The 25,784-nt window shown below is 45.3% G+C and overlaps 1 protein-coding gene across 1 annotated transcript in view; it reads right to left on the reverse strand.

Moving 5' to 3' along the window:
• Positions 1-25,784, reverse strand: part of MERTK (MER proto-oncogene, tyrosine kinase) — a 104,119-nt gene that overhangs the window by 69,623 nt on the left and 8,712 nt on the right. Inside the window, exons 2-4 of the mRNA XM_012742808.3 lie at positions 14,982-15,399; positions 3,146-3,246; positions 826-999 (exon numbers count right to left, since the gene is read on the reverse strand). Of these exons, the coding sequence (XP_012598262.2) occupies positions 826-999; positions 3,146-3,246; positions 14,982-15,399 (693 nt within the window). The remainder of the gene's footprint in view (positions 1-825; positions 1,000-3,145; positions 3,247-14,981; positions 15,400-25,784) is intronic.

The raw sequence follows: 25,784 nt of genomic DNA on the forward strand, positions 1-25,784 counted from the left end.
TCTTCAACTGAAAAGAAGGGGGCCCAGGACTGAGCCCTGGGACACCTCACCATTCAGAACTCCTGTTAGCACCAAAGGTGGAGCAATGAATAGGGAAGAAAGCCAGGGCGGTGTTTCCAAGCTCACTACAATATCTGAGGGCCCAGAACAGCCCCAGGCATACAGAAGTCCCTCCTAACACATTTGCTGAATGCAAGGAGAAAGGAAGGAGGGAGCAAGTGTTGTGACCTTGCCAGATGTTGCTGAAAGATGCAATGAGAGGAGCCACAGGTGAGCCCGCTGGCTTTAGGGGCACAGGAAACTTCCATGGTGTTAACAAGAGCATGGTCAGGGGTGTGGGGGACTGAAGTCAGGGCACTCTCGCTTGGATGGAAATCAAGAAGACAGACCATGGAAGGTCCATTTAGCCACAAGCCTACAAGGACTCACCAGCTTCCTGCAACAGCCCCCTGTGACCAATCCACTTTCTTGCTGTCAAACCCACCGAGGTGGTTCCGTGAGCACAAGACCCCCAGAGCTGCAACGGGGAAGCGAGCAGGGCTCTCGCTGCTGGGGCTGGGGGTTCTGGCCACTTCCCCAACTGCACCAAGCACACCCTTGGAGGGCCCTCAGCCACTTCCGAACCCTGGCCCGTGAATTCTCACACCTGTGATTCCCACGTACTTTCCCCTCTACCTAGTCCTATGACCTCCGCAGCCAGCCGCTGCTGTACCTGCATTTTCATCCTTCTCTACTGCGCCCTGGTGGTGCACAGCAGGCGTCACCAAACTTCCCATCCTTTCTGCTATTAGAGAACAAATAAACAAATATACTGCTAGGACTTACCAGGAACAGTTAGAACAGAGGGGGATTTTTCAGGCTGTTCATTAACACGGCTGCTGTTTTGAACCCAAAAAATGTTGACCGGCTCAGGTGGGCCCACAGCCTGACAGGTGAGGTTGAAGGCTGTGTTTCTGGTGACATTCATGCTCTCGGGCTGCTTGGTAAAATGAGGAAGTCCTGCAGAGAAAGCATTAAAGGAAAGAATGTTTCAGATCCTAAGCAGAGGCAGAGCCCTAAGGGGAAGGGAAACTGAACTAGAACTTGGCAATGGGAGATTTGTTTATGTGCTGACTACCTTACATCTGAAATGGCCAGTTTTCGCCTCCTTAAAGCTGGGTAAGACAAAGCACAGAGCCTCATTCCCACCAGACAACCTTAAGGCTTTCTAGACACTTTCCCAAAGGAGCCTTGAATAGTGCTTCAGAACTGGTTTTACTAGAAGGGAGGCCACACACAGTTCTTAAATCAGGTGTTGCTCAAACTCCTGGAACTGGTTGGCAGCTTTTTAGTATTTCTTACTAAAAAAAAAACATGGAGTAAAAACAAAACTATGTAATAGGTCTGCCTGTGGTATGAGGCAATCTATGGTATGTGTGACTTTCAGACGAGTGATGGCAAATTTTACAATCTGTTTCCTTGTGTAGGGCTGAACATTTTTTAAAGCATATTCTCATGAAAACAGTATAGATACAGTTACACAGTTACAATCCTAAAATCTCCTATTGCAATTCCAAAATCAAGGCCATAAAGTAGTTTAGGAAAATCTCAGAGAAAGCCAGCCAGTACTTAATGAGGGCGTGTGCCAAAAATGTAACAAGTCAAGCTCATTGTGTTCTTCTGGGACTGGGGACTCACAGATCTGGTTCAAACAGGAATGATATGGGAGTTACGTGAAATGAAATTCTTTCTTCCTGTTTCAAGGTTTTCCAGAACTCCATTTGGACGTAAGGGGCTCCTGCGCTGGGCAATTTTCTGACAAGTAAAATGTCCTCTAAATATTTTCCCCAGATTAGCAGCAAATTCGGGAAATCCTCTCTGGCTGATGCTGGCATAACCCTGAGACACGGGCTGTAAGGTCTAAAAGAGCCTCCTCTGAGGGGCCTCCCTCCCTGTCTCACCTACGCACATCTCCCTTCCCACTTCCCTCCCTCAGGCTCCTGTGTTAGTGGGTATCAAGTTCAGGTTCACAAAAGAATGGCTAGTAGCAGAGGAGCCTTTTAGTGGGAGATGTTTCTGGTTGAGTTTCAAGAGAAAATAGGAAAGAGAGGTGATGGGATGTCTCTGCTAACAGGGATGCCTCAGATAGCAGGGATGCAGAGGCCCTGAGGGCAGCCCCCTGGGGAGTGGGGTGCAACCACTTAGGGTGATAATAAAGGTGCTCCTCCCTGCAGCCTTCCTGGATAGGCCTTGCCATTGCAGAATCAGGCATGCAAACCTCCAGACCCAGGCCACCAAGCTCAGGACCTGGGCTCTCACCTAGCCTGGTTCAACCTGTGCATCAGTGCACATTTCGCATTAGATCTCAAGTTCCTCAAGGGCAGAGACTGCCTTTTCCTAGCCTGATGTCTCACCCCTCACCATCACTGGCCCTCATGTGATGTCATGGAATTTCTCTGAACCATGCACCTTGATCCTAGCACCCAAAAGGAGTCTCCAGCTGAGCTGTTGACTCAGTCCAGGAAAACCACTCACCACACAATGTTTTACCATCTGCATATGCAAAACAGGAAAAGATGCTGAACAATAAGCCAATAGTCACTTGGCCAGGTGAGTGGTATCTGGCACCAGCGGGGAGAACTGGATTTAAAAAAATGCATTCTGCTTCCTAAAGTCTTCAGCTTATTTTTATTATTAAAAAACCAGTGTGGCCAGGCGAGGTGGTTCACGCCTGTAATCCTAGCACTCAGGGAGGCCAAGGTGGGAGGATTGCTCAAGGTCAGGAGTTCAAAACCAGCCTGAGCAAGAGCAAGATCCCATCTCTACTAAAAATAGAAAGAAATTAATTGGCCAACTAAAAATATATAGAAAAAATTAGTCGGGCACGGTGGTGCATGCCTGTAGTCCCAGCTACTTGGGAGGCTGAGGCCTCCTCTAGTAACTAGGATAGAGCTGAAACTTTAAGAAGTGAATTCATTTTATTATTACCTGTAGTCTACAAAGAGGACTGCCTTATAAAATTTCAGTGTTGATAGATTTGCAAGGTTTGCATATAGAGTTCTAAATGGGCAGGCCAAACTCTAGAATATTATACACAAAACATTTAAATGCAGGCTCTAAATTAAGTAGCTCTCTGACAGTGGGACTCTCTGGCCTCTGGACTTACCTTGTACCTCGATGTAGATGGGGTCGGATACGATCTCTTCATTATTTATTTTCATCTTACATATATATGACCCATTGTCAGAACGCTGCACGCTGGTTATGCTTCAAAGAAAAACACATAAAGATATTTACAGTGACTACCCTTTGAGTCCCAATTATAGGAACAGAAAATTCTTCATCTTCTTTGTCATATGTTGTGATGGTTAATTTTATGTGTTAATGTGGCTAGGCTATGGTACCAAGACGTTTGGGCAAACACTAATCTAGATGTTGCTGTAAAGATATTTTGCAGATGTTACTAACATTTAAATTAGCAACTTTTGAGTCAAACCAATTACTATTAACAATGTGGGTGGGGCTTATCCAACTGCTGAAGGCCACATAAGGAAAACTTGAGGTCCCTTGAGGAAGAGGGAATTCTCTCTCCAAACTGCAAACTGCCTTAGGACTCAACACTGCAACATCAATTCTTCTCTGGGTCTCTAGTCATCACCCCGCTGGTTTCATATTTGCCAGCCCACACTAGCATGTGAGCTAATTCTTTAAAAGAAATCTTTCTATAGACAGATGATAGAGAGAGAGATAGATAATCTCATTGGTTCTGTTTCTTAGAAGAACCCATGTCCTGTCACCTATCTTGATTTCTATGGTAGGTTCTACACCAGTGGGTCTCTGCATCGGGATACTGACCACTGCAGGCATTTGGAAATTTGTGGAGTTCTTTTTAGTGGTCACAATGACTTGGAGTTCACCATAGCTTTTAAGGACCAGGGGCAACTGCTCCATATGCCCAATTACCTTCTGAGACTAGAAACTAATTCCATTTTACATACACACAAAGTGTTTTGTATAGCTTCAATATCCACCTAATTCTCCAGGACTGCAACCACGATGAAAATGGAGGGCTGGGATCCCTTTGTCCTGTTTGAAACTTTCTGGTGCCTCGGTCATCATTTCGGAAGGTGCATCACTATCAGCCCCACTGCATCTGCAGCGGCCATGTGCCATGTGCTTGGAGGGGCAGCTAGGTACGAGTCTGTGGGTACTGTATGATCTCTCCTGGAGTGGTCATGCCCAGCATTTACATGTTGAGATTCACAATACTTTATTATGAATCGCCTTTCCTTTGTATTCCTCATATTACGGTTAGAGCACTGTCTGTTAGAAAATCTCTGCTATAGACGGCAGCCTTGGTGCTAAGAGGCTGACAATCCTGCTTTCCACCTTTCCAGCGTGTTTACAAACAGGACATTGCACAACATGCGTGAAGCTTGCACTTAGCCAGGGAGAGAGAATGAGGAATATTTTGAATGGGAGAGAGAATGAGGAATATTTTGAAAAACTCTCAGATGCTCTCCAACAGAGGATGCCTTTATTGGGCCAAAGGCTCTGCTCATTAGACACAGCAAAGAAGACCAGGGGAAGGAAGAAAAAGAAGAAAAACAGGAGGAGTCCACCTTCCTTCCTAGCAGCTTGCTTCCCTAGTACAACTTATTTATCCCTCAGGAAAATAAAATCCATTCCCCAACCAGTGAAGGGCTGAAGCTTAAGGCCTAAAAGAGACTAGGAAGCTGTCAAGGTTAGAGGTGGTTCAATCCTGGGCCAGAGGCCCCACGGACAGTGGTGGCAGCTGGCAGCAGTTAACACAGCCTGGTCGGCACCCAGAGCAGACACGTGGCAGTGAGTGAGGTCCCCAGGCCTCCAGGAGACACAGTTCCCTTAGGTTGAATGTGCAGTTTTCAGAACAAACACTAAACATGTTAAATATAACTTCTCCCCAACAATACCATTTTGCAGATTCTTATTAGCCTGAGACAAATAGTGTACCTAAAATACGTGTCAAGAAAGGCATCGTGAGGCCGGGCGCTGTGGCTCACGCCTGTAATCCTAGCTCTTGGGAGGCCGAGGCGGGAGGATTGCTCAAGGTCAGGAGTTCGAAACCAGCCTGAGCAAGAGCGAGACCCCGTCTCTACTATAAATAGAAAGAAATTAATTGGCCAACTGATATATATATAAAAAATTAGCCGGGCATGGTGGCGCATGCCTGTAGTCCCAGCTACCCGGGAGGCTGAGGCAGAAGGATCACTCGAGCCCAGGAGTTTGAGGTTGCCGTGAGCTAGGCTGACGCCACGGCACTCACTCTAGCCTGGGCAACAAAGCGAGACTCTGTCTCAAAAAAAAAAAAAAAAAAAAAAAGAAAGGCATCGTGAACAGGTGTTTCTCTAAAAAAGAAAGACAAATGGTCAAGAAACATGAGAAAATGTTCAACGTCACTAATCATCAGGGAAATGAAAATTAATACCATAGTTAGATAGCTCCTTACTCCAGTTAGAATGGCTTTCATTAAAAAGTCTAAAAACAATAGATGCTAGGCTGGGTGAGGTACCTCGAGCCTGTAATCCTAGCACTCTGGGAGGCCAAGGCGGGCGGATTGCTCAAGGTCAGGAGTTCAAAACCAGCCTGAGCAAGGGCGAGACCCATCTCTACTATAAATAGAAAGAAATTAATTGGCCAACTAACATATATATATAGAAAAAAAAATTAGCCAGGCATGGTGGCGCATGCCTATAATCCCAGCTATTCGGGAGGCTGAGGCAGGAGGATTGCTGAAGCCCAGGAGTTTGAGGTTGCTGTGAGCTAGGCTGACGCCATGGCACTCACTCTAGCCTGGGCAACAAAGCGAGACTTTGTCTCAAAAAAAAAAAAACAACAACAACAATAGATGCTGGCGTGGACACAGAGAGAAAGGAACACTTCTACACTGTTGGTGGGACTGCAAATTAACACGGCCTCTATGGAAAACAGTATGGAGATTTCTCAAAGAACTAAAAGTGGACCTACCATTCGATTCAGAAATTCCACTACTGGTTATCTACCCAAATGAAAAGTCATTTCACCAAAAATATGCCTGTACTTGAATGTTTATTGCAGCACAATTCACAATTCCAAAGATATGGAATCAACTCAAGTGCCCATCATTTCATGAGTAGATTAATAAAATGTGGTATATGTATACCATGGAATACTAGTCAGCCATTAAAACGATGAATTAATACCTTTTACAACAATCTGGATGGAACTGGAGACCATTCTCCTAAGTATAATATTGCAAGAATGGAAAAACAAACACCACATGTACTCCCTATTAAATTGGAACTAACTCATGAGCACACAAGCACGTGGAGGGAAGTAAAACTCAGTGGAAAGCAACTGGGGGGAGTTGGTGAGGGGAGGGGAATAAACTAACTTAATGGGTACTATGCACACGATTTGGGTAATGGGTACACTTATAGCCAAGACTCAAACATTACAAAAATGATCCATGCAACCTAAAACATTTGTACCCCTTTAATATTTTGAAAGAAAAAAAAGAACTGCATCAGTCAGAACTTGGGGGGATCAGAGCTGCTCAGGTTAATATCACCTCATTATTTCTGGGGCCCAGTTACTATCCTCTGTCATTGCATTTCCTGATGTGCAAATCTGAGTGGTGCCCCTTTGACTTGGAATACTCTGTCCTCACCATTCCTGTGCAGGAGCAATAGAATTCTGGAATGCTCCTGATGAAAGCATGGTGGACACGGGTCAAGAAAAGGCCAGATTCTTCCATGCTTTGGGGCAGTGGCTGGATGTCACAATGCCGATGGGCCATCATGAGAAGCTGTAAGGAGGCCTCACAGGTCAAAGATCTCCAAATAAGGAACTAGCTGACCCTCCTCTGGTAACTCCTTGGATGTCATCGTGACAGGGAAGGCTGAAGAAAGAGGGAGAGAATCCTGGGTCTAGAATGATGCCCTGCCCATCATGGACAATGACTGGTAGCTGAATGGTGATCCTGGTTTTCAACAGTTCCTGAAGACTCTGCACAGCTGACTAGTCTTCTAGTTTTCTTTGCAGCTCCAAGGAAAACCAAGGCTTCTGAAGAGGGGGTCTTTCCCACATATTTCACAAGTCCACTGTAGAAGAGGCATCATTTTCTTGAGGCAAGGCCCAGGGACTGGCCAGAGTAACCCATGAGATCAGACAGGGCAGGATATCGGTGCCTTTGAAGACTGGCTCTGGCTCAAGGCCCAGAGTGGCAGTGGCCTTGCATCAGGACTCAGGGTACAGGGAACAAACAGAAAGTGAGGCCAGAGAGGGATGCAGCACATGGTCCTAGGAAGGTAGCCCGATGGAGCTGCACCCAGCCCAGGGACACAAAGCACACCTGTGCAGAGCCCCAGAGACCTGAGAAACTATCAGGCACACCCTGAGCTCTAGAAATCAGACTGCACAAAATGTCTAAGAGAACCTTAAGGCAACCAGGAAGGAAGATTCAGCCCAGAAAAGGAAACACAGAAAAGGAACATGCAGAGCACAAAGGGAACACGATCAAACTTTGCCTTTAGTCATTCATGTCAGAGAGAGCTTAGGAATCACCGGGTGAGGACAGGTACCTGCATTAGCCAGCAAGTCCAGACCCATGCCACCTATGGAAAACAAAGATTTTCCATAATCAGTCCACTTGTTACTTTCTAGACATCCAAGGAAAGGCTCGCACTGTGAAGGAGGGTGTGGGGTAGGGCTGGAGACAGGAGGAGTGGCTGTCCCTGGGACTCCTCCAGAAACAGGAGGCTCAGTCTCTGTGGAGGCTCAGCTGGAAAGGCTCTGAGCTCAGAATAGCAATCGGGGAGTCCCAAGAACTGAGGAATAGGAGTTCCAGAGAGAACACAGACAGGGGATGGTGGAGAGGGATGATCAACAAAATATCCCAGAAGTGAAGATACAGGTCTTCCCTAACCAGGCCCCTGAGGGAGCAGCACAATGGGAAGAAAAGACCAATGAATGGGCTTCACCAGGGAATGTTACAACTCTAAGACAAAGTGAAGAAAAGCAGGTCACTTGCTAGTGAATCGGACCGGCATCCTACTTCTCAAGAGCAACTGGGAACTCAAAGGAAATATATCAATGATTTCAAAATTACAACAGGAGTTATTTTCCTCTATTAATTCTGTATCTAGCCAAACTACCTCAAGGTGAGGGTGGAAAAAAATGGCATTTTCAGACATGCAAGTCCCAGGGAGTTAGTGGAAGACAGGCTCCATGCCAAGTGAGGGAGCTAAAGCCAAGGGAAAAAAAGACCTAGGCTCCAGGAAATAGGAGCTGGACCGCAGGAGGAGGAGGAGACCCCACAACAGTGGTGACAATCAGTCCCGATAACTTCATCATCGTGGGAGGAGACGCATATGTTCCTGTGGAGTTTAGAGAAGAATGAGTGATTGATCCTTAGGAAGCTATTAAATTTAGGAAAATCAAAAGCCACTCAAGAAGAGCTATGGCTTGAGTGTCCCCTCCAAAACCCAGGCTGAAACTTAATCTCCAGTGTGGCAGCATGGAGAAGTGGGGCCTTTAAGAGGTGATTAGATATAAGTGGATTAATCAATTCTTGGATTAATGGATTATCATGGGAATGGGACCTATGGCTTTATAAGAGGAATAGAGACCTGACATAGCATGTTAGCACACTCAGCCCCTCGCCACGGGATGCCCTGTGCTGCCTCAGGACTCTGCAGAGTCCCTACCAGCAAGAAGGCCCTCACCATATGGGGCTCCTCAACCTTGGACTCCCAGCCTCTATAACTGTAAGGGATACATTCCTTCATAAATTACCCGGTTTCAGGTAGTCTGTTATAAGCAACCGAAAACAGACTAAGACAAGAAGTAAAATATAATTATAATATATTACATGACTCAGCTGAAAACAGAATTTCCTTAGCCGCAAAAAAATGTGAACCCCGGGTATTGATTTAACCACGGCTATGAGTAACACTGTATTAGATTTAACACACCATACTGGAGACTGGCACGCCCTTACCAACGTATGTAGGATTGCATATGGATCGAATATCTCTGGGAAGACACTCAAGAGATGGGTGACCTCAGCTCCCCATAGGGAGAGGGCTGGGGCTGGAATGGAGAAGAGAATTTTTGAACAGTTGGAATGTTTACCATGTGTAGACACTACTTTAAAAAAGGTAAAAAAAAAAAAAAAAAAAACTCATCAGATTTTGGTCAAATATAAATATCTGAATCAGGGAGGATGAAAGAAATGATACAGACTCAGCCAGGGTGTCTAGACAGGAACTACCAGGCCACAGCTGTAGGGCCACCAGCTGCAAAGCCCATCACACCAGGGCAGCATGGGCTGGGTCAGCCTGGGCACATCCTACACACACAGCGGGCCTCCAGCCCTCAGTCCTACCACAGCCAGGCTGGGCTGCTCGGAAATGGCTCATACATAGCAGTGCAGCTCTAGAGTGGTCTTAAAAGAAACACACAAAAAAGACAGATATTGTATGATAGCACCTATATGAGCTATCCAGAGTAGTCAAATTCAGAGAGAAAGGAAGGAGGGCAGTGGGGACCAGGGGCTGGAGAGAGGGAGGAATGGGAGTTATTGTTTCATGGCACAGAGTTTCAGTTTAGGAGGATGAAACAGTTCTGCAGATGGATGGTGGTGATGGTTGTACAACAATGTGAATATACAATGTTAATGTCACTGAATTGCACATTCAAAAAGGTTAAAAGGGTGAATTTTATGTCATGCATATTTTACCAAATAAAAAAATGAAAAATGAAAAAAAAATTTAAAGAAATACAGAGATCCACTGACAAGCTTCCTGGTTTCACCTGCCACAGTTCACACAGTGCTGACAAGGTCTAAGGGATAACCCAAGCACACGGAGCTTTGAGCTGAAAGGAAGCACATCATGGAGCGTCAGGTATTAGGGATTAATAAGAGCTTTCCCAGCCAATGGTTTGGCTAAAGAAATTGGGTTCCTATTTTCTAGATTCCACTTTTGTTGCCACCAAGAGCAGCAGGACAAAGAACTGGCAGCAGGCATGGGTCAGGCCCAGGGAGGCAGGGTGTGGGGAGGGAGCAGAGAGCTCATGGGAGCTCGCAGACACAGCATCTCCAAGCCAGGAAGGCACAGGATTTCAGGGGGCCCAAACTACCCACTCAGTATCTTCACAAAGAAAATTTAATGAAAAAGTAAAATCCTTCCAGCTGTAGCCACTGGGAACTCTGCCAGAGTTTAAAGAGCAGTGGGAACCCCTAGACTAAACAGAAAACAAACAACAAATACTTTCCCTTGACCACGAATCTCCCGGTAAGTAAATCTGCCAGCGTCCAGGAGCATCAGCTGTTGTTTTTGCATGAGACTTGGTCTACCTAGTCTTCCTGTCTGGTAGCTACTGACTTTCTGGAGTGCTTTACCTGACAAGAGACCATTTGCACCTAAGCTCGAGGGCTGTTTACAGGCTAAACTGGACATTAAAGCTATGTATATCCCACAAATTACACCCTCCTTGGGAGACTCCAGAGAAAGGTCTAGGCCAAGCGGAGTCCCAGGCCTGGTTGAATGGATGCACTAAAGTTACAAGCTGAAGTGGATGCAGATGAGGCGGGTTACTGCTTAGAGCACCAAGGAGGCCAGACCAGTGACTCAAGTCCCATAAAGGAGGCTTGGTAAGTGCTCTGGGGGGGGGACCCCAACCTGCTAGCAGATTCTGAATGCTTTATACACCTATTAATGAAAGATGACTCTTGGCTCTATCAATGATAACAGACATCCAAATGAAACAGGAAAGAAAATAAAAAGTGAATTATAGCATGGAATGACCTAGCTTAAGAGGGCATCTGGGCTAGAAGTACCAAATGAGTTATTTCTTCCTTGTGTAAGGCTCCAACCTCAGCATTTGAAAAATAATTGTTATTGTTTTCCCTTTATATTTTAATTTGCATTCCTCTATATTTGGTTGTTTCACAACAGCAGATTACAGTGACATATAGCAGCCTTTAAAGTATTTTGAAGACTTTTAATAGTATAGGGAAATGTTCATAATATAATGTTCAGTGAATAAAACAGACGACATAATCATCTATGTAATGTAAAGACTCATTTCATTTCAAGAATATTAAATGTATATATGGTTGGAAAAATTTTCTCAGAGTTGTGGGATTATGGGTCATTGTTCTTTCTTTGTACTTATTCAGTATTTGCCAAGTTTTTAACATATATATTATTAATACTACTAAAATAATTTTAAAATACACATAATATGACAGCAGGGTGCTGCTATGGGAAACAGGGTGTCCCAGCAATGGAAGGCGCCAGGAGTAACAGCAACCAAAGCTCTGGTGCATTAAATATGCACACCTTCCAAACCACACCTTCAACTAGGACAGCTGCTGTTTTAGGACCAAAGACCAGATGCTTGACCAACCTTTGTTTTTAGAATGAGGAGTTTGGGCTTTTAAGTGTGGAGTGGGCAGGAGGCAAGGGTTTGCATGACATGGAAGAGAAAAATGAGGAACTGACATTAGGCTGAGAAAGTTAAATAAGCAACTCACGATTCCATTGCATTTAAAGGATGAATGAAGCTGGACACAGTGGCTCACACCTGTAATCCTAGCACAGGATTGGGAGACTGAGGGCAGCAGGATTACTTGAGGCCAGGAGTTTGAGACCAGCCTGAGGAAGAATGAGACCCTGTCTCTACAAAAAGTAGAAAAATTAGCCAGGCATGGTGGTGCACCTGTAGTCCCAGCTACTCCAGAGGCTGAGGCAGGAGGATCTCCTGAGCCCAGGAGTTTGAGGTTGCAGTGAGCTATGATGACACCACTGCACTCTAGCCCAGGTGACAGAGCAAGATTCTAACTCAAAAATAAATTAATTAAAAGTAAAGGATGAGTGAAGGTACAAACTGTGGGATCCTCAACCTGGAGACCTAATCATTTTCAAAATTTATGTAAATTCTGCCCATTCTTATGAGAATTTCTGTATGTGATAAGAACACCTTACACAAAAAGGTTACCATGACCTAACTCAAAATACCATGTGTTTCTCTCTAGAGTTCTTCTGACCCCTGCCAATATACAGACATCCATAATCTGTATTCTCATCCTCTCATCTGATTTTATTAGCACATTCCCTTGAATAAATGTGATCCATATAGACATTGTTAATAGCAACTCTGACAAAATTCCAAGCTAATCAATTCCTAATAAAATCACATACAATGAAAGCCTAGAACTATTTCTTAACTCTTCAGTGATCCTAGGAACCAGAGTGGATTTCCTTAGGGTCCAGGAGATGTGAGAAGCGAGGACACTGCAGGTGCAAATCAGGCTCCCTGTGTGAATGTGACTCGCTCACTGTCCACTGACCCTACTCATTGGGCCTTCTGGGTCTTCATCTAAAAGACTGCAAGTTCAGGGTGTCCAGCATCCTTTTCTCTCGACAAGAAACTATATAAATACTTATAATCTTGATTAAGTCCCTATCATTGGCCAGGCGCGGTGGCTCAAGCCTGTAATCCTAGCACTCTGGGAAGCAGAGGCGGGTGGATTGCTTGAGGTCAGGAGTTCGAAACCAGCCTGAGCAAGAGCGAGACCTCATCTCTACTAAAAATAGAAAGAAATTAATTGGCCAACTAATATATATAGAAAAAAATTAGCTGGGCATGGTGGCACAAGCCTGTAGTCCCAGCTACTTGGGAGGCTGAGGCAGAAGGATTGCTTGAGTCCAGGAGATTGAGGTTGCTGTGAGTTAGGCTGATGCCACGGCACTCACTCTAGCCTGGGCAACAAAGCAAGACTCTGTCTCAAAACAAAAAAAAAAAAGTCCCCATAATTCATTTCACTGAATCACTACAGCTACTGTAATACCTGAACATGACCTTAATAAAATTAAAAAATAGCATAAAGGCAGATTTACTATCATCCTATAAGCTATCCTTGCAAAAATTCTGATCACTAAATTTGCTTTAAGGCTTAGTTTGGAGTTCAAATAAGAGTTTTCTCCTTTAGAATGAATTTATGTATAATAAGCTTAATACATGCAAAAGAACAAATTCCACTCTAAAGTTCTCAAACTATCACCCAGTTCAATATCTGAACTTTAAAGGGACAAACAAGACACTGGCTAATCTAAGTTTGAAAAAACACACTGACTACTCTAAGTTTAAAAACTCTCCAATTTAAGTTCTCTGAACTTCTCACGGCACCTTAGAGCAGAACTGGACTGGCAGTCTCTGGGGCCACACCCAACTCTTTCTTGGAAAGGTGGCTGGGAGATGCAGCAGTTCACCCATGGTTACCGCGCTGGCCAAGCGCAGAGAGACAGCAGGGTAGGGCTGTGCTCCCCTCCAAAGTGACACCCAATGAGACCCAGGTGCCAGCATTCTGTCCTTTAAGCCCGCAGTCGCCAACCCCCAGGCCATGGACTGGTACCAGTCTGTGGCCTTTAGGAACTGGGCCCTATAGCGGGAGGTGAGTGGCAGGCAAGCGAGCAAGGCTTCATCTGTATTTACAGCCATTCCCCATCGTTGGCATCACTGCCTGAGCTCCGCCCCCTGTCAGATCAGGAGTGGCATTAGATTCTCATAGGAGCATGAACCCTGCCATAAACTGCACATGTGAGGGATCTGGGTTGCGCACTCCTTGTGAGAACCTAATATCTGATGATCTGAGGTGGAGCCGAGGCAGCAATGCTAGCACAGGAGAGTAGTTGCAAATACAGATTTTCATAACACACTTCAGGTGTCACTGTCTCCCACCACCTCCAGATGGGACCATCTAGTTGCAGGAAAACAAGCTGAAGGCTCCCACTGATTCTGCACTACATTGAGCTGTATAATTATTTCATTATCTATTACAATGTAAAAATAACAGAAATAAAATGCACAATAAATGTAATGCGCCTCAATCATCCTGAAACATCTCCTACCACCACCACCCATCTGTGGAAAAATTTTCTTCCTTGAAACTGGTACCTGGTACCAAAAAGGTTGGGGATCTTGATTTAAGCCTTTAAATGACTCCTCATTCACTTATTATTAAATGATGATTTTACTTCTGTCATCAGAAGCTATGTCTCTATAATAGTAAGACATCTGCTCTTTGCAGTCAGTGTAGAAAAAAAGATGTTCAAATCTCCTGAGTGGTCTTAGTCACTGGCTGAGAATGGCAGCCCAAGAAACCCAGCCAGAGCTAAACTGACCAAGGGAAAGAATGGAAAATGGATTCTTTGCCTTGGGGCTGAGGGGTTATCCACTGACCAAGCCTATAACCTGGGGGAAAAAATGCAAAAACAGGCACATCTTGTGGAAGTGATGACACACTGAACTCTAACTGGAGTCATCAGGCCTGCGGTAACTGCAGGGTGGTTTTCTGACAAGGAAACACAAAACTAAAAGGCATAGCACAGTGTGGGACTGCTCCAAGCATCAAGTCAGAGAAAGTGAAAACGCAACAGATCAAAGAAGAATCACAGAGAAAATGCTCTCACTCCGACTCTGTGTGGCTCTGACCTCATTTCGAGCTTTTAAGCACCACAGGCTGACCCAATTCTAACACTGTACACGTAAAGAAGTCCTGACGCAAAAACAAAAACAGAAAGACAAAAACCTCCCGGCTGAGAGGAAAGAGTGGAGAATACAAAAGGAGGGACGAGAAGAAAAGCAGCTCTCTCCCATCCTCTGCAGCGCTTTGAGACTGTCGGCTCCATCTCTGGGGGAATGGAGGATTCCAGATCCATGTCCTGGCTCGGCTTAGCCCCGTCACTCCCCACCTCATCCAGTATGCTCTTGCAAAACACAGCGTGGAATACTGAGATGGTAGCCCACGTGGCTGGGGGCTGTCTACTTTCCTGCGACTGTAGACCCTCCGCCTTCCCCTACTCCAGTGTGCCTGAGCGCTACATCGGTACCGTGACTCACAGCAGCAGGGGGACTGGAGAGAGGCGGACATGAGCATAAGGACATTAAAAAAGAAAGGAGGAAAGAACACATACCTGAAGGAAGCGATTATTGCTGTAACTTCATCATCCGGATAAAACTGTGTAACTGCGTGATGTGCCCCAAGCAATTCCTTCCCATCTTTCCACCAAGAAATCGTGGTGTCCTGGTACCTATTAGGTACATTGATTGAGCAATTAAATTTGACATCCTTATGTTCAGAAAGCACTATGTGTCCAACCGTGTGATTAAATGCAATGGGTGGGAGGAGCTTCGACTCGGCAGAGGCCACCTGGGGGACGACTGTGTCTCCAGCATCTGGTCTTCCAGGCTGGGTTGGTGAAAGCATCAAGGCAGGCTGGTGCCCGCTGGTGTGGGGGAAGGAAAGTGGCGTGTGGTCATCTTGCAGGCTCCTTGGCAAAGGTCGTGGGAATGTCAGGTGGGGCTTGGCTTCTTCCCTCGCCTCAGTGATAGCTGTAAAACAGAACATCCGATTTTTAGTCATTTAAATAATAAGGAAGAGTGTTCTTCAACTTTTAGGCCACGATGAGAGAGAAGCGGGGAATCTTCAATGCCCGCAGAAAAGATGAGCAGAATTTACTTCACATACATGTCGGGACATGTGTTCTCATTCACCAGCTCATTCATTCATTCACTTGCCTCAGAAAGAGTGCTTAAGTATAACTTCCCCCAAACAAAAATAAAAATATCTTTAATGTTGACCCATTCTGAGTCCTTCATACACAACTCAACAGTAAAACAGGAAGGGGGTGGTACGGGAGGGCTCGAGATCACTTTTCTTCCTGTCTGTTCAGTCACAGACTATGCCACAAATTTGGCCAATAGTCTCGAAAAGGCTGCTAATGGTTGCAAAGAGATTAGTTTACAATTTTTGTGCTTTAACAAAAAAAGTGTCCTTTATTTTGCCAGCTATAGAATGACTTGGAACTTCTAGCAAAATGCCTACCTACTGAAATGAACCTGGAAATGTTCATTTTTTATTTTTATTTTTTGAGACAGAGTCTTGCTCTGTCATCCAGGCTAGAGTGCCGTGGCGTCAGCCTAGCTCACAGCAACCTCAAACTCCTGGGCTCAAGGGATCCTCCTGGCTCAGCCTCCTGAGTAGCTGGGACTACAGGCATGTGCCATGATGCCTAGTTAATTTGTTTTTATTTTTAGTAGAGACAGGGTCTTGCTCTTGCTCAGGCTGGTCTTGAACTTCTGAGCTCAAGCAATCCTCCTGCCTCGGCCTCCCAGAGTGCTAGGATTATGGACATAAGCCACAGCACCCAGCCTGGAAATGTTTTTAATTCATCCGGCCCACACAAGTATTTCTAAAAATACAGGCTCACAGTAGTTGTACTTTTTGCTTTTTTAATGCCATTTTGGGAGTATATGCTCTATGTTGGTTGTTATTTATTCAAATACATTGGCAGTAAGCAGGTGAGGCAGGCAGAGGAGAGAGACACAGACCCAGCATTTTGCGTTGTGGGTTAGTGACTGAGGGTACACAGCAGGGACCCTGCCCCCACTCAAGGGCTGGCCTCCTGCCATGCTCAGGACGTCACACCCTCCCAGGCTCTTGGGTATGAGTGTGTAGGGCATAGGGTTGTCTCTGCTTAGGGTTCTGCCAGATTTAGCAAATAGCACAGGCTGCCCAGTTAAACTTTAATTTCAGATAACAAATTATTTTTAGTATGAACATTTAGCTAAGGATTTAAATGGCTAACAGAGGCTTTAAGTTGGCTATCTAGGAGCAAAAGTGAGGGCATCTGGGAGTTTTTCCTCTAGCTTCCTCCCTGGCAAGCCACTCTGGACTGCAGGTGTGTGCCCCAGCTGAAGGCCAGAGCTCCAGTCTGGAAGCCCTCTCCATATAGCTTTCTCTGTCTCTGTCTCTGTCTCTCTCTCTCCAGGAACTGCTCCTTCTCAGAGCCCTTAGGAACTGCCTCCTTAGGGAGTCAGGATGAAGGTCAGGGGAGGACAAGAGGTTTCACTATAAGGATCCAGGAAAGGCTCACTGCTTTGCCTTAGCCTGAGGTCTGGGTGGGTGTGGGAGTACAGGGCTCTGTGGGCTGGGGGAGGGCTATGTGGGTCAGCAGTGGGCAGGCCTGAGCCCAGTGGTCCAGACAGATGAGTGTGCTGCGATGGGAGCATTCATTTATTCCAGGGAGTGGCGCTCAGGGTGACTACAGACAGGGGCCCTTGCCTCTCCTGCCACCCACAGCCTGCAGGCCAGGCAAACCTTCTTCAAAGGGTGAGCCTGTGCTCTCTGTAGGGCGAGGGTCTCAGACCCTGGGTCCCATCCAGCTCCCCCATCTTCCTCTGGGGATGCTTCCTGGGTAAAGAATGTTCTGGCTGTTATCTCATGCCTGCAGAGCCCCCTCAAGGGTGCTCTATTTATTTCTATGGCCTTTATAATTCACCTTTGCCACTTGGATGGGCAAACTTGCCTGCAGTTCTTCCTATTCACTGAGCTCCAAGGGACTGAGGAGTCAGAGGTTTCGTCCAAACAACTATTTTTTTTTCCTTTTAAATATAGGTCTCTTTCATAGAAGGAAAAAAGTGGAAATGGAAGAAGCAAATAATGCTTTCTTGGTTTGCTTGATTTAATTTATTCAAGAACATTTAAAAATTTTAATTATAAAGGTAACACAAGCTTGTTGTGAAAAAATTAAACTATTTATTGAAGCATTTGCAGTATAAAATGCAAACTTGTTTTGTAATCTTAACCAGCAAGATAACCTCTCATTACAATTTGGGGTATAACCAGTTTTCTATAAGCCAAGCTACTCACTGAACAAACTGCTGAGTAGGGGCAAGGCCACCCACTTGGGTGACGTCATTGAAGTCAGGCAGCAGACAAACCCAGCCTGTAATCACACAACACTCTGCATGTCTTAAAAGATAAATGATCTCCACAATCTGATTTGCCAGAAGTTGACAGAATGATTCAATTGCCAGCAAATATTTATATAGCATCTCCTGGGTTGAAGATTTGCTACAACAGTCTAACCAGATAAAGAAAGAGACTTGCCATCAAGCAGCCTGCCTGCAGATGGGAGGAGAAAGGCCTCCTGGGGGTGAGTTTCTGGTTTAGAGAAAAGGCTTTTACACCTGGAATCCTGTTGACATTGTGTCCCTGTTCCCCCATCCTCCCCAGGAAAAAGGGACGGACCTAGACCAGCATCTCAGCCACCCCATTAAGTGTGCACCCACCAGGTTGATAACTGAATCGGTTCCCTGGCCAGCTTCCTTGTCCCCCAGGTTAAGGGCTCCCCTCAACCCCTGCAGCTAGCTGAGGCCAAACCCAGAACAAACAGAAATTTTCTCTTTCTAAGTACTATTTGACTTTCTGCAAACTTGAGGGTCTCCTATTGATAAAGAGCAGCAACAGTTCATTACAGGAAAAAACCTTCAGCCAGAGGGTTGACTTGACTTGACTGATCAGTCCTTCGCTGGAGTGGGTGCCCATAGACCACTTGGAGAAAGGTAAAGGAAAGAAACGATCCTTGATCCTCCAAGGAGAGCTGCCCAAGTTCGCCCCAGGTGTGGCAAAGCCCTGCAAAGTGAACTGGGGTGCCTGTCTTGAGTCAACACTCGTTGGAGAGAATGGGCCTGGGGCTCACAGGAAGGAAGGAATTCCTGAGGGCCGCCTGTGCCCCAGGAGGTCACAGCTGCCTGCAAACAGAGGAGAAAAGCCCAGAGATGCCTGACAGTGTAAAGTAAAGGAAGTTGCCTACAACACATGCTGTTGGAGGGGTCACATTTTTCACATGGGCCACAGCCAGCATAGAGTTGCCAGAGAAAAATAGGACACCCCTTTACATCTGAATTTCACATAAAGCAATGAATATGCAAATATGGGATATACCTAGTTGAATAAATATAAGTTTGTACCATTTAGTCAAAACCAGGGAGTCGGCCGGGCGCGGTGGCTCACGCCTGTAATCCTAGCTCTCTGGGAGGCTGAGGCAGGCGGATTGCTCAAGGTCAGGAGTTCAAAACCAGCCTGAGCAAGAGCGAGACCCCGTCTCTACTATAAATAGAAAGAAATTAATTGGCCAACTGATGTATATATATAAAAAAAAATTAGCCGGGCATGGTGGCGCATGCCTGTAGTCCCAGCTACTCGGGAGGCTGAGGCAGAAGGATCGTTCGAGCCCAGGAGTTTGAGGTTGCTGTGAGCTAGGCTGACGCCATGGCACTCACTCTAGCCTGGACAACAAAGCGAAACTCTGTCTCAAAAAAAAAAAAAAAAAAAAAAAAAACCAGGGAGTTAATTATTGCCCTCCCCATAGGTGGCCTCCAGGGGCTTAGAGCAGGGTGGAGAGGGGTTCTACTGGAGCAAATGCAGACCCAGCATGCCAGGCAAGCCATCCACCTCTCTGAGCCCTTGTTTGGTGGGGCTGGGACTTCTGAGCAAAAACACAGGGGGCGTATTGGGGCGACCTCCCATCCCTCCTGCCTCTGGCTCCCATACACTCCTTTTGGCTCAAAAAAGTAGAAGTGTCTCTCCCCTTGGCCTTGAGCACACACTCCAACAGCAGAAGCCCCAAGGCCCCAAAGGGCTCTCAGCAGCCCCTCAAGATCCCCTTAAGCCTGGCCTCTACTTTTTGACATGGCCTTTGCCTTTTTCTTGGCAGAAGTGCTCTTTGCAAAAGAAGCTTCCCAGGCAGCCTGCAACCCTCATGTCCCTTCTGTAGGGCGGCACCAAGGCACCCAGAGGAGAGCATTCCAGAATCACTGTGACTGTTCCCATCCTCTCCCCACTCTTCCACCATGCTCCCAAACCCAGCAACACATCAGAATCTCCCAGGGAAGGTTTCTAGGTTTTTGATGCCCACATCTCACCCCAAGCTTGAATTTATTGGCCTGGGGCGCAGCTTGGGCACCAGGATTTTTAAAAAATCTCCTCTAGTGACTCCCATGTATAGCCAGCCAGCGGCCGATGCTCTGCTTTAGGGAATGGACCCAGTGGCACGAATCACGCCCGGAGATGGTGGGGGTTGGGGGGTCCTGAGCATCCTGGCTGGGGCTCGAGAATCCCCACGCAGAAGGCCCAGGTTTGAGCGCACATGCCTTGGGAGATGGGGAGGCCACAGGAAGGGTAGGGTGAGAACAACTCTAGAGTCAGTGGGGCAAGGTCAAGCCCCAGCTCAGCCACTCAGAGGCCTGATGACCTTGCAAGTCACCAGTCCATTCAAGACTCAGTCTCCTCATCTGTAAAGACAGGTAACCCTATTTCCCTCAGAGGTAAGAGTGGACTGCTGCCCGTAAAACACCGTGCACAGTGCTGGCACGCACAGACACGCAATAAGAGGCAGTCATTACTTTTATAACATGAAGCATCTGAACTGCCTTGTTTCAAAGGTGCAACTAGCCATGCCTGGACTATCGATGCCAAACATATGGAACTGGTTATGCTGACTTAGACATTCAACCCTGGCAGTGAAACATGAGCACTGCCTACAGTATAATGTTTACTTAACCAAGGGTTTTCCTCCTCTTTCTCCTTTGGCAGCATGCCAAGGGTCACAGACAGGCTCTGAGGAAACACTTTCTAGCCCGGGGGGTGAAGCAGCCTTCCCCTTTGGGGTCTGGGGTTGATTTTCCCTGAAGCCCCACTGTGGCTTTCATGAGACCCAGGGAGACTCTTAGTCACCAGGTTTAACTCCTCCATCATGCCAGTCCCAAAAAATATGATCCAGCCCACCAATACCTGAATTACTATTACTAAAATGCCATTCTTGGAAAGAAACAATTATTTCCTTTTAAAATGTGACTATCTCTGGAAGACCAAACCTTAGAAAGAACAGTTTGTTAAAGTCCTCCCTAAGTGACAGAGAACAAAGGATTTCCTCCCAAAACAGGGTAGGTGGATTTTGCCCTATTCTTCCCACTAAGTACACCTAAAACCACTGGGAATTAAATATAAAACCGACATTTATATAACTCTGAAAGACTTAGCGTAGTCAAAATCATAGAGACCAGAAAGCAGAATGGTGGGTGCCAGGGGGTGGGGTAGGGGAGTGGGGAGTTAGTGTTTAATGGGTGCAGAGTTTCAGTTTTACAAGATGAAAATGGTGGTGGTGATGGTTGCACAACATTATGAATATATTTAATTCCACTGAACTGTACACTTAAAAATGGTTAAGATGGTAAGTCTTATGTTACATGTATTTTACCACAATTAAAAAGGAAAAAACTCTGAAAGGTAGAGAGAAGCAGACTGGTGAGGGTGGTTTCCTTTTTGCCCCATATGTCCCAAACTTGGAGCTGAAGAAGTCAGCAACCTGGAAATGCTAACAGGCAAAGTCCAAAAAACAACAAAAAAAATAAACAGCCCACCCTCTCCGGTCAAAGGGCCACGAAAGGGGCAGCCTAGCCAGATAATAAACGTGTTCTGTCATTTATTATCTAAATGACAGAACACGTTTAGATAATAAACAACTATTCTAGGCAAGCGATCCAGAAAACACCACGGCCCCATCCCCACCCACACCAGCAAAGATCACGTGGGAAACCTAGACTCCCACCCTCACCAGGCTGTAAAGAGGTGCCACAGCTGTCCCACCAGGATGGCAGCAGAGAGTGCCTGGAGGGAGTAGAGAGCTGGGACTTTCAACTCCAGGGGCTGGGGTTTAGGGCTGGTGTTAGTAAACCCCACGCGGGGAGCCTGGACTTCCACCCCCACTTGGCGTTACTGAAGCAATGAAGCATCCCTTCTCCTCCCCACTGGGGTGGAATCTGAGGCCTGCAAAGTCAGGGCTTTCACTGCCAACAGCAAGGCCATCCCTCTCTGTCCCCCAGTGTCAGCAGAGGCCAGGTGGGGACAGCTAGACCAGAGACGAGGCACTCCTACCCTTCCAGCAAGGGAGGGATCAGTGAAGGGCTGGTGGAGAACCGTCCCGTCTGACCTTTGGCCAGCAGTAATGAGGACCCCTACACACACTCAGATGTCAAGGAAGGCTAAGCGGGGAATCTCGCATTATACCCCCGCCAGGCAGTCACAAGGCAGCATACCTACCCTCTTCCCTAGCCAGAGCAGTTCGGAGGAAACCAGGGAAAACAGAAGATTTAAGTAAGATCCAGAGTCCTATGATACTCAAAATGTCTAGGTTTCAATAGAAAAATTTCGATCTCAAACTGAATGAAATGCCAACACCAAGATGACAGAGAATTATCTGAGAAAGCTCTTAAAGAAGCAATCATAAGAATACTACAATGAACAATTACCAGCATGCTCAAAACATGAAAAAATAGAAAGCTTCAGAAAGAAATACAAAATCTCATAAAGAAATAGAAGATGTAAAAAAAAAAAAAAAAAAAAAAGAATCAAATGGAAATTTTAGAGTTGAAAAATGTAATAACCAAAATTTAAAACTCAGTGGAAGCCAGGCACAGTGGTGCACACCTGTAGTCCCAGCTACTCGGGAGGCAGGGTTGCTTGAGCCCAGGAGTGCGAGTCCAGCCTGGGCAACATAGCAAGACCCTGTCTCAAAAAAAAAAAAAAAAAAAAAGCCCTCAATGGATGGACTTAACTATAGAATGAAAGGGGGTAGAGGAAAGACTCAGTGTACTAGAAAATAGAATGATAGATAATTATTCAATCTGAACCAAAATGAAAAAAACAGACTGAAAAGAAAATGAACAGTCTCTTAGCACCTGTGGGACTATTACTAAAGATATAAAACTCATATCACTGGAGACCTGGAAGAATAGGAAAAAGAGGGCAAGGCTAAAAGAGTACTTAATGAAAGAATGGCTTAAAACATCCCAAACCTGGCAAAAGATAAACTTACAGACACAAGAATCTGAGTGAACCCCATATAGAATAATTCCTCCCAAAAAAATCCACAGCAAGATACATCATAAACAAAAGACGAATAAAACACTTTGAAAGCACTGAGAGAGAAATGACACCTTACTTATAGGGGAAAACAATTGAAAGACAGTGAATTTCTTGTCAGAAACCATGCAGGTTTCTTAAGTGCTGAAAGAAAAGAACTATCAACTCAGAATCTTTTAGGAATGAAAGGGAAATAAAAATATTCTCAGATGAAGGAAAACTAAGAGAATTTATCATCAGCAGACCTACCATAAAAGAATAGCTAAAGGCGATTCTCTAAATAAAAAGAACAATAAAGGAAAGAAGCTTGAAATATCAGGAGGGAGGAAAAAACATGGAAAGCTAAAATATGAATAAATTCAATAGACTTTCCTCCTCCTGAGTTATATCTGGTGGTTGAAGAAATATTGATGAGGTTCTGTACATAAAGAGAAAATATATTAATATAAGACAATTATATTATAAATGGAGGAGGGTAAAGAGACTTAAAGGAGGTAGAGATTCTATAATTCATTTGAACTGGTAAAACATCAACACCTAGGCCGGGCGCGGTGGCTCACGCTTGTAATCCTAGCACTCTGGGAGGCCGAGGCGGGCGGATTGCTCAAGGTCAGGAGTTCAAAACCAGCCTGAGCGAGACCCCGTCTCTACTATAAAAATAGAAAGAAATCAATTGGCCAACTAATATATATATATAAAAAATTAGCCGGGCATGGTGGCTCGTGCCTGTAGTCCCAGCAACTCGGGAGGCTGAGGCAGTAGGATTGCTTGAGCCCAGGAGTTTGAGGTTGCTGTGAGCTAGGCTGACGCCACGGCACTCACACTAGCCTAGGCAAGAAAGCAAGACTCTGTCTCAAAAAAAAAAAAAAAAACATCAACACCTAACAACATTATCATATCATACAATAAATGTAAATGATCTAAATATACTTAGTAAAAGACAGAGATTGGCAGAGCAGATTTAAAAAAATGACCCAACTATCTGTTATTTACAAGAAATTTGCTCCCAATATAATGATTAGGCAAGTTGAAAGCAAAAGAATAGAAAAAAAAATATTATGTAACCAATAATCAAGAGAAAATAGGATGGCTACCTTAATATGAGATAAAGTAGATTTCAAAACAAAGAAAATTACCAGAGACAGAGAGGTACATTATATAATAAAAAAAAAATCTGCTGAGAAGATAGAAATCCTAAATATGTATGTACCATAAACATTTGTACCCCTATAATATTCTAAAATGAAAAAAAAACTTTTTCAGAGACAGGGTCTCGCTCTGTTGCCCAGGCTGGAGTGCAGTGACATCTTCATAACTCACTGTAAACTCGAACTCCTGGCCTCAAGTGATTCTCCTGTCTCAGGCTCCTGAGTAGCTGGGACTACAGGTGCTCACCACCATGCCCAGTAAGTTTTTTTATTTTTAGTAGAGACGAAGTCTCTATCTTGCTCAGGCTGGTCTCGAACTCCTGACCTCAAGCAATCCTCCTGCCTCGGCCTCCCAGAGTACTAGGATTACAGGTGTGAGCCACCACACCCAGCCTGCAGTTGGTTCTGAGGCTGAATGAAGGAGGGCTCCAGTGTGTGACAGCCACAGGTAAGGATAGGGTGCTATGTGATAAGCCTGGGAAGGCCAATGAGTGATGCCAAGATGGCCTCAGCCCACTTCCAACCCAGCTACAACCTGCCCTGAGGAGTATTACTGATCTTTCTAGAGTACTCTTGGGAGGAAATATCTCAGTCCAAATCTCTCACAGCAATAACCTGCCTATACGATGTGCAGAACAGGCAATATATGATATAATGAGGATTAAATTGTATATAATCTACAACTCAGCATTTCCACCTCTAAAGACTCACATTTGTCCATAAGGAGACACATATGAAGGTTAGGGGCCTTCCTGACCTTCCTGACTTGGGTAGGGTTTTGACACATAGATTTATCAAAATTCATCAAACTCCATACTTAAAATCTGTGCATTTTATTACAGGAAATGAAACCTCTACAAAGAAAAGATTAAGAAGAATGTTAACGGCAACATTGCTCATAATAGAAAAATGTAGGAAAGCCTAAATGCCCATTAAGAGGAGATTGAATAAATAAAACTATGGTATATTCATTGCCTATGAAGATAAATGAACTAGAGCTATACTTATCAATGCACATGCATCTAGCAAACTTAACACAGAGTGAAAGAGCAAGCTGAAGAAGAACGCATACTAATACACACACACACACACACACACACACACACACACACACATATATATTTTTCTTTTTTCTTTTTTTTTTAAGAGACAGGGTCTTGCTCTGTTACCCAGGCTGGAGTGCCATGGCGAAAACGTAGCTCATTGCAGCCTCGAACTCCTGGGCTCAAGCAATCCTCCCACCTCAGCCTCCTGAGCAATTATGACTACAGGCATCTGCCAGCACATCCTGCTAATATATATAATTTTATAACATGCACATGGCAAGCTGCTGCTAGTGCCCTGCTCAATACCCATTCCCCCTTCTTCCTACAAATGGGCTCCAATCTCATTCAGGGTGGTAACTTGCCCAGCTAACACACTCGATTTGCCACTGCAGCTTGGAGTAACTCGGGACATGTAAGCAGAAGTCCAAAGCATGGGGCTTTACATAAAGCTATCACCTTCTTGATAAAAAGGACAGACTTTGGCCGGGCGCGGTGGCTCACGCCTGTAATCCTAGCACTCTGGGAGGCTGAGGCGGGCGGATTGATCGAGGTCAGGTGTTCGAAACCAGCCTGAGCAAGAGCGAGACCCCGTCTCTACTATAAATAGAAAGAAATTAATTGGCCAACTAATACATCTAAAATTAGCCGGGCATGGTGGTGCATGCCTGTAGTCCCAGCTACTCCGGAGGCTGAGGCAGAAGGATTATTTGAGCCCAGGAGTTTGAGGTTGCTGTGAGCTAGGCTGACGCCACGGCACTCACTAAGCCTGGGCAACAAGTGAGACCCTGTCTCAAAAAAAAAAAAAAAAAAAAAAAA

This window comes from Microcebus murinus, chromosome 3 (assembly GCF_040939455.1).
Source record: "Microcebus murinus isolate Inina chromosome 3, M.murinus_Inina_mat1.0, whole genome shotgun sequence".
NCBI lineage: Eukaryota > Metazoa > Chordata > Mammalia > Primates > Cheirogaleidae > Microcebus > Microcebus murinus.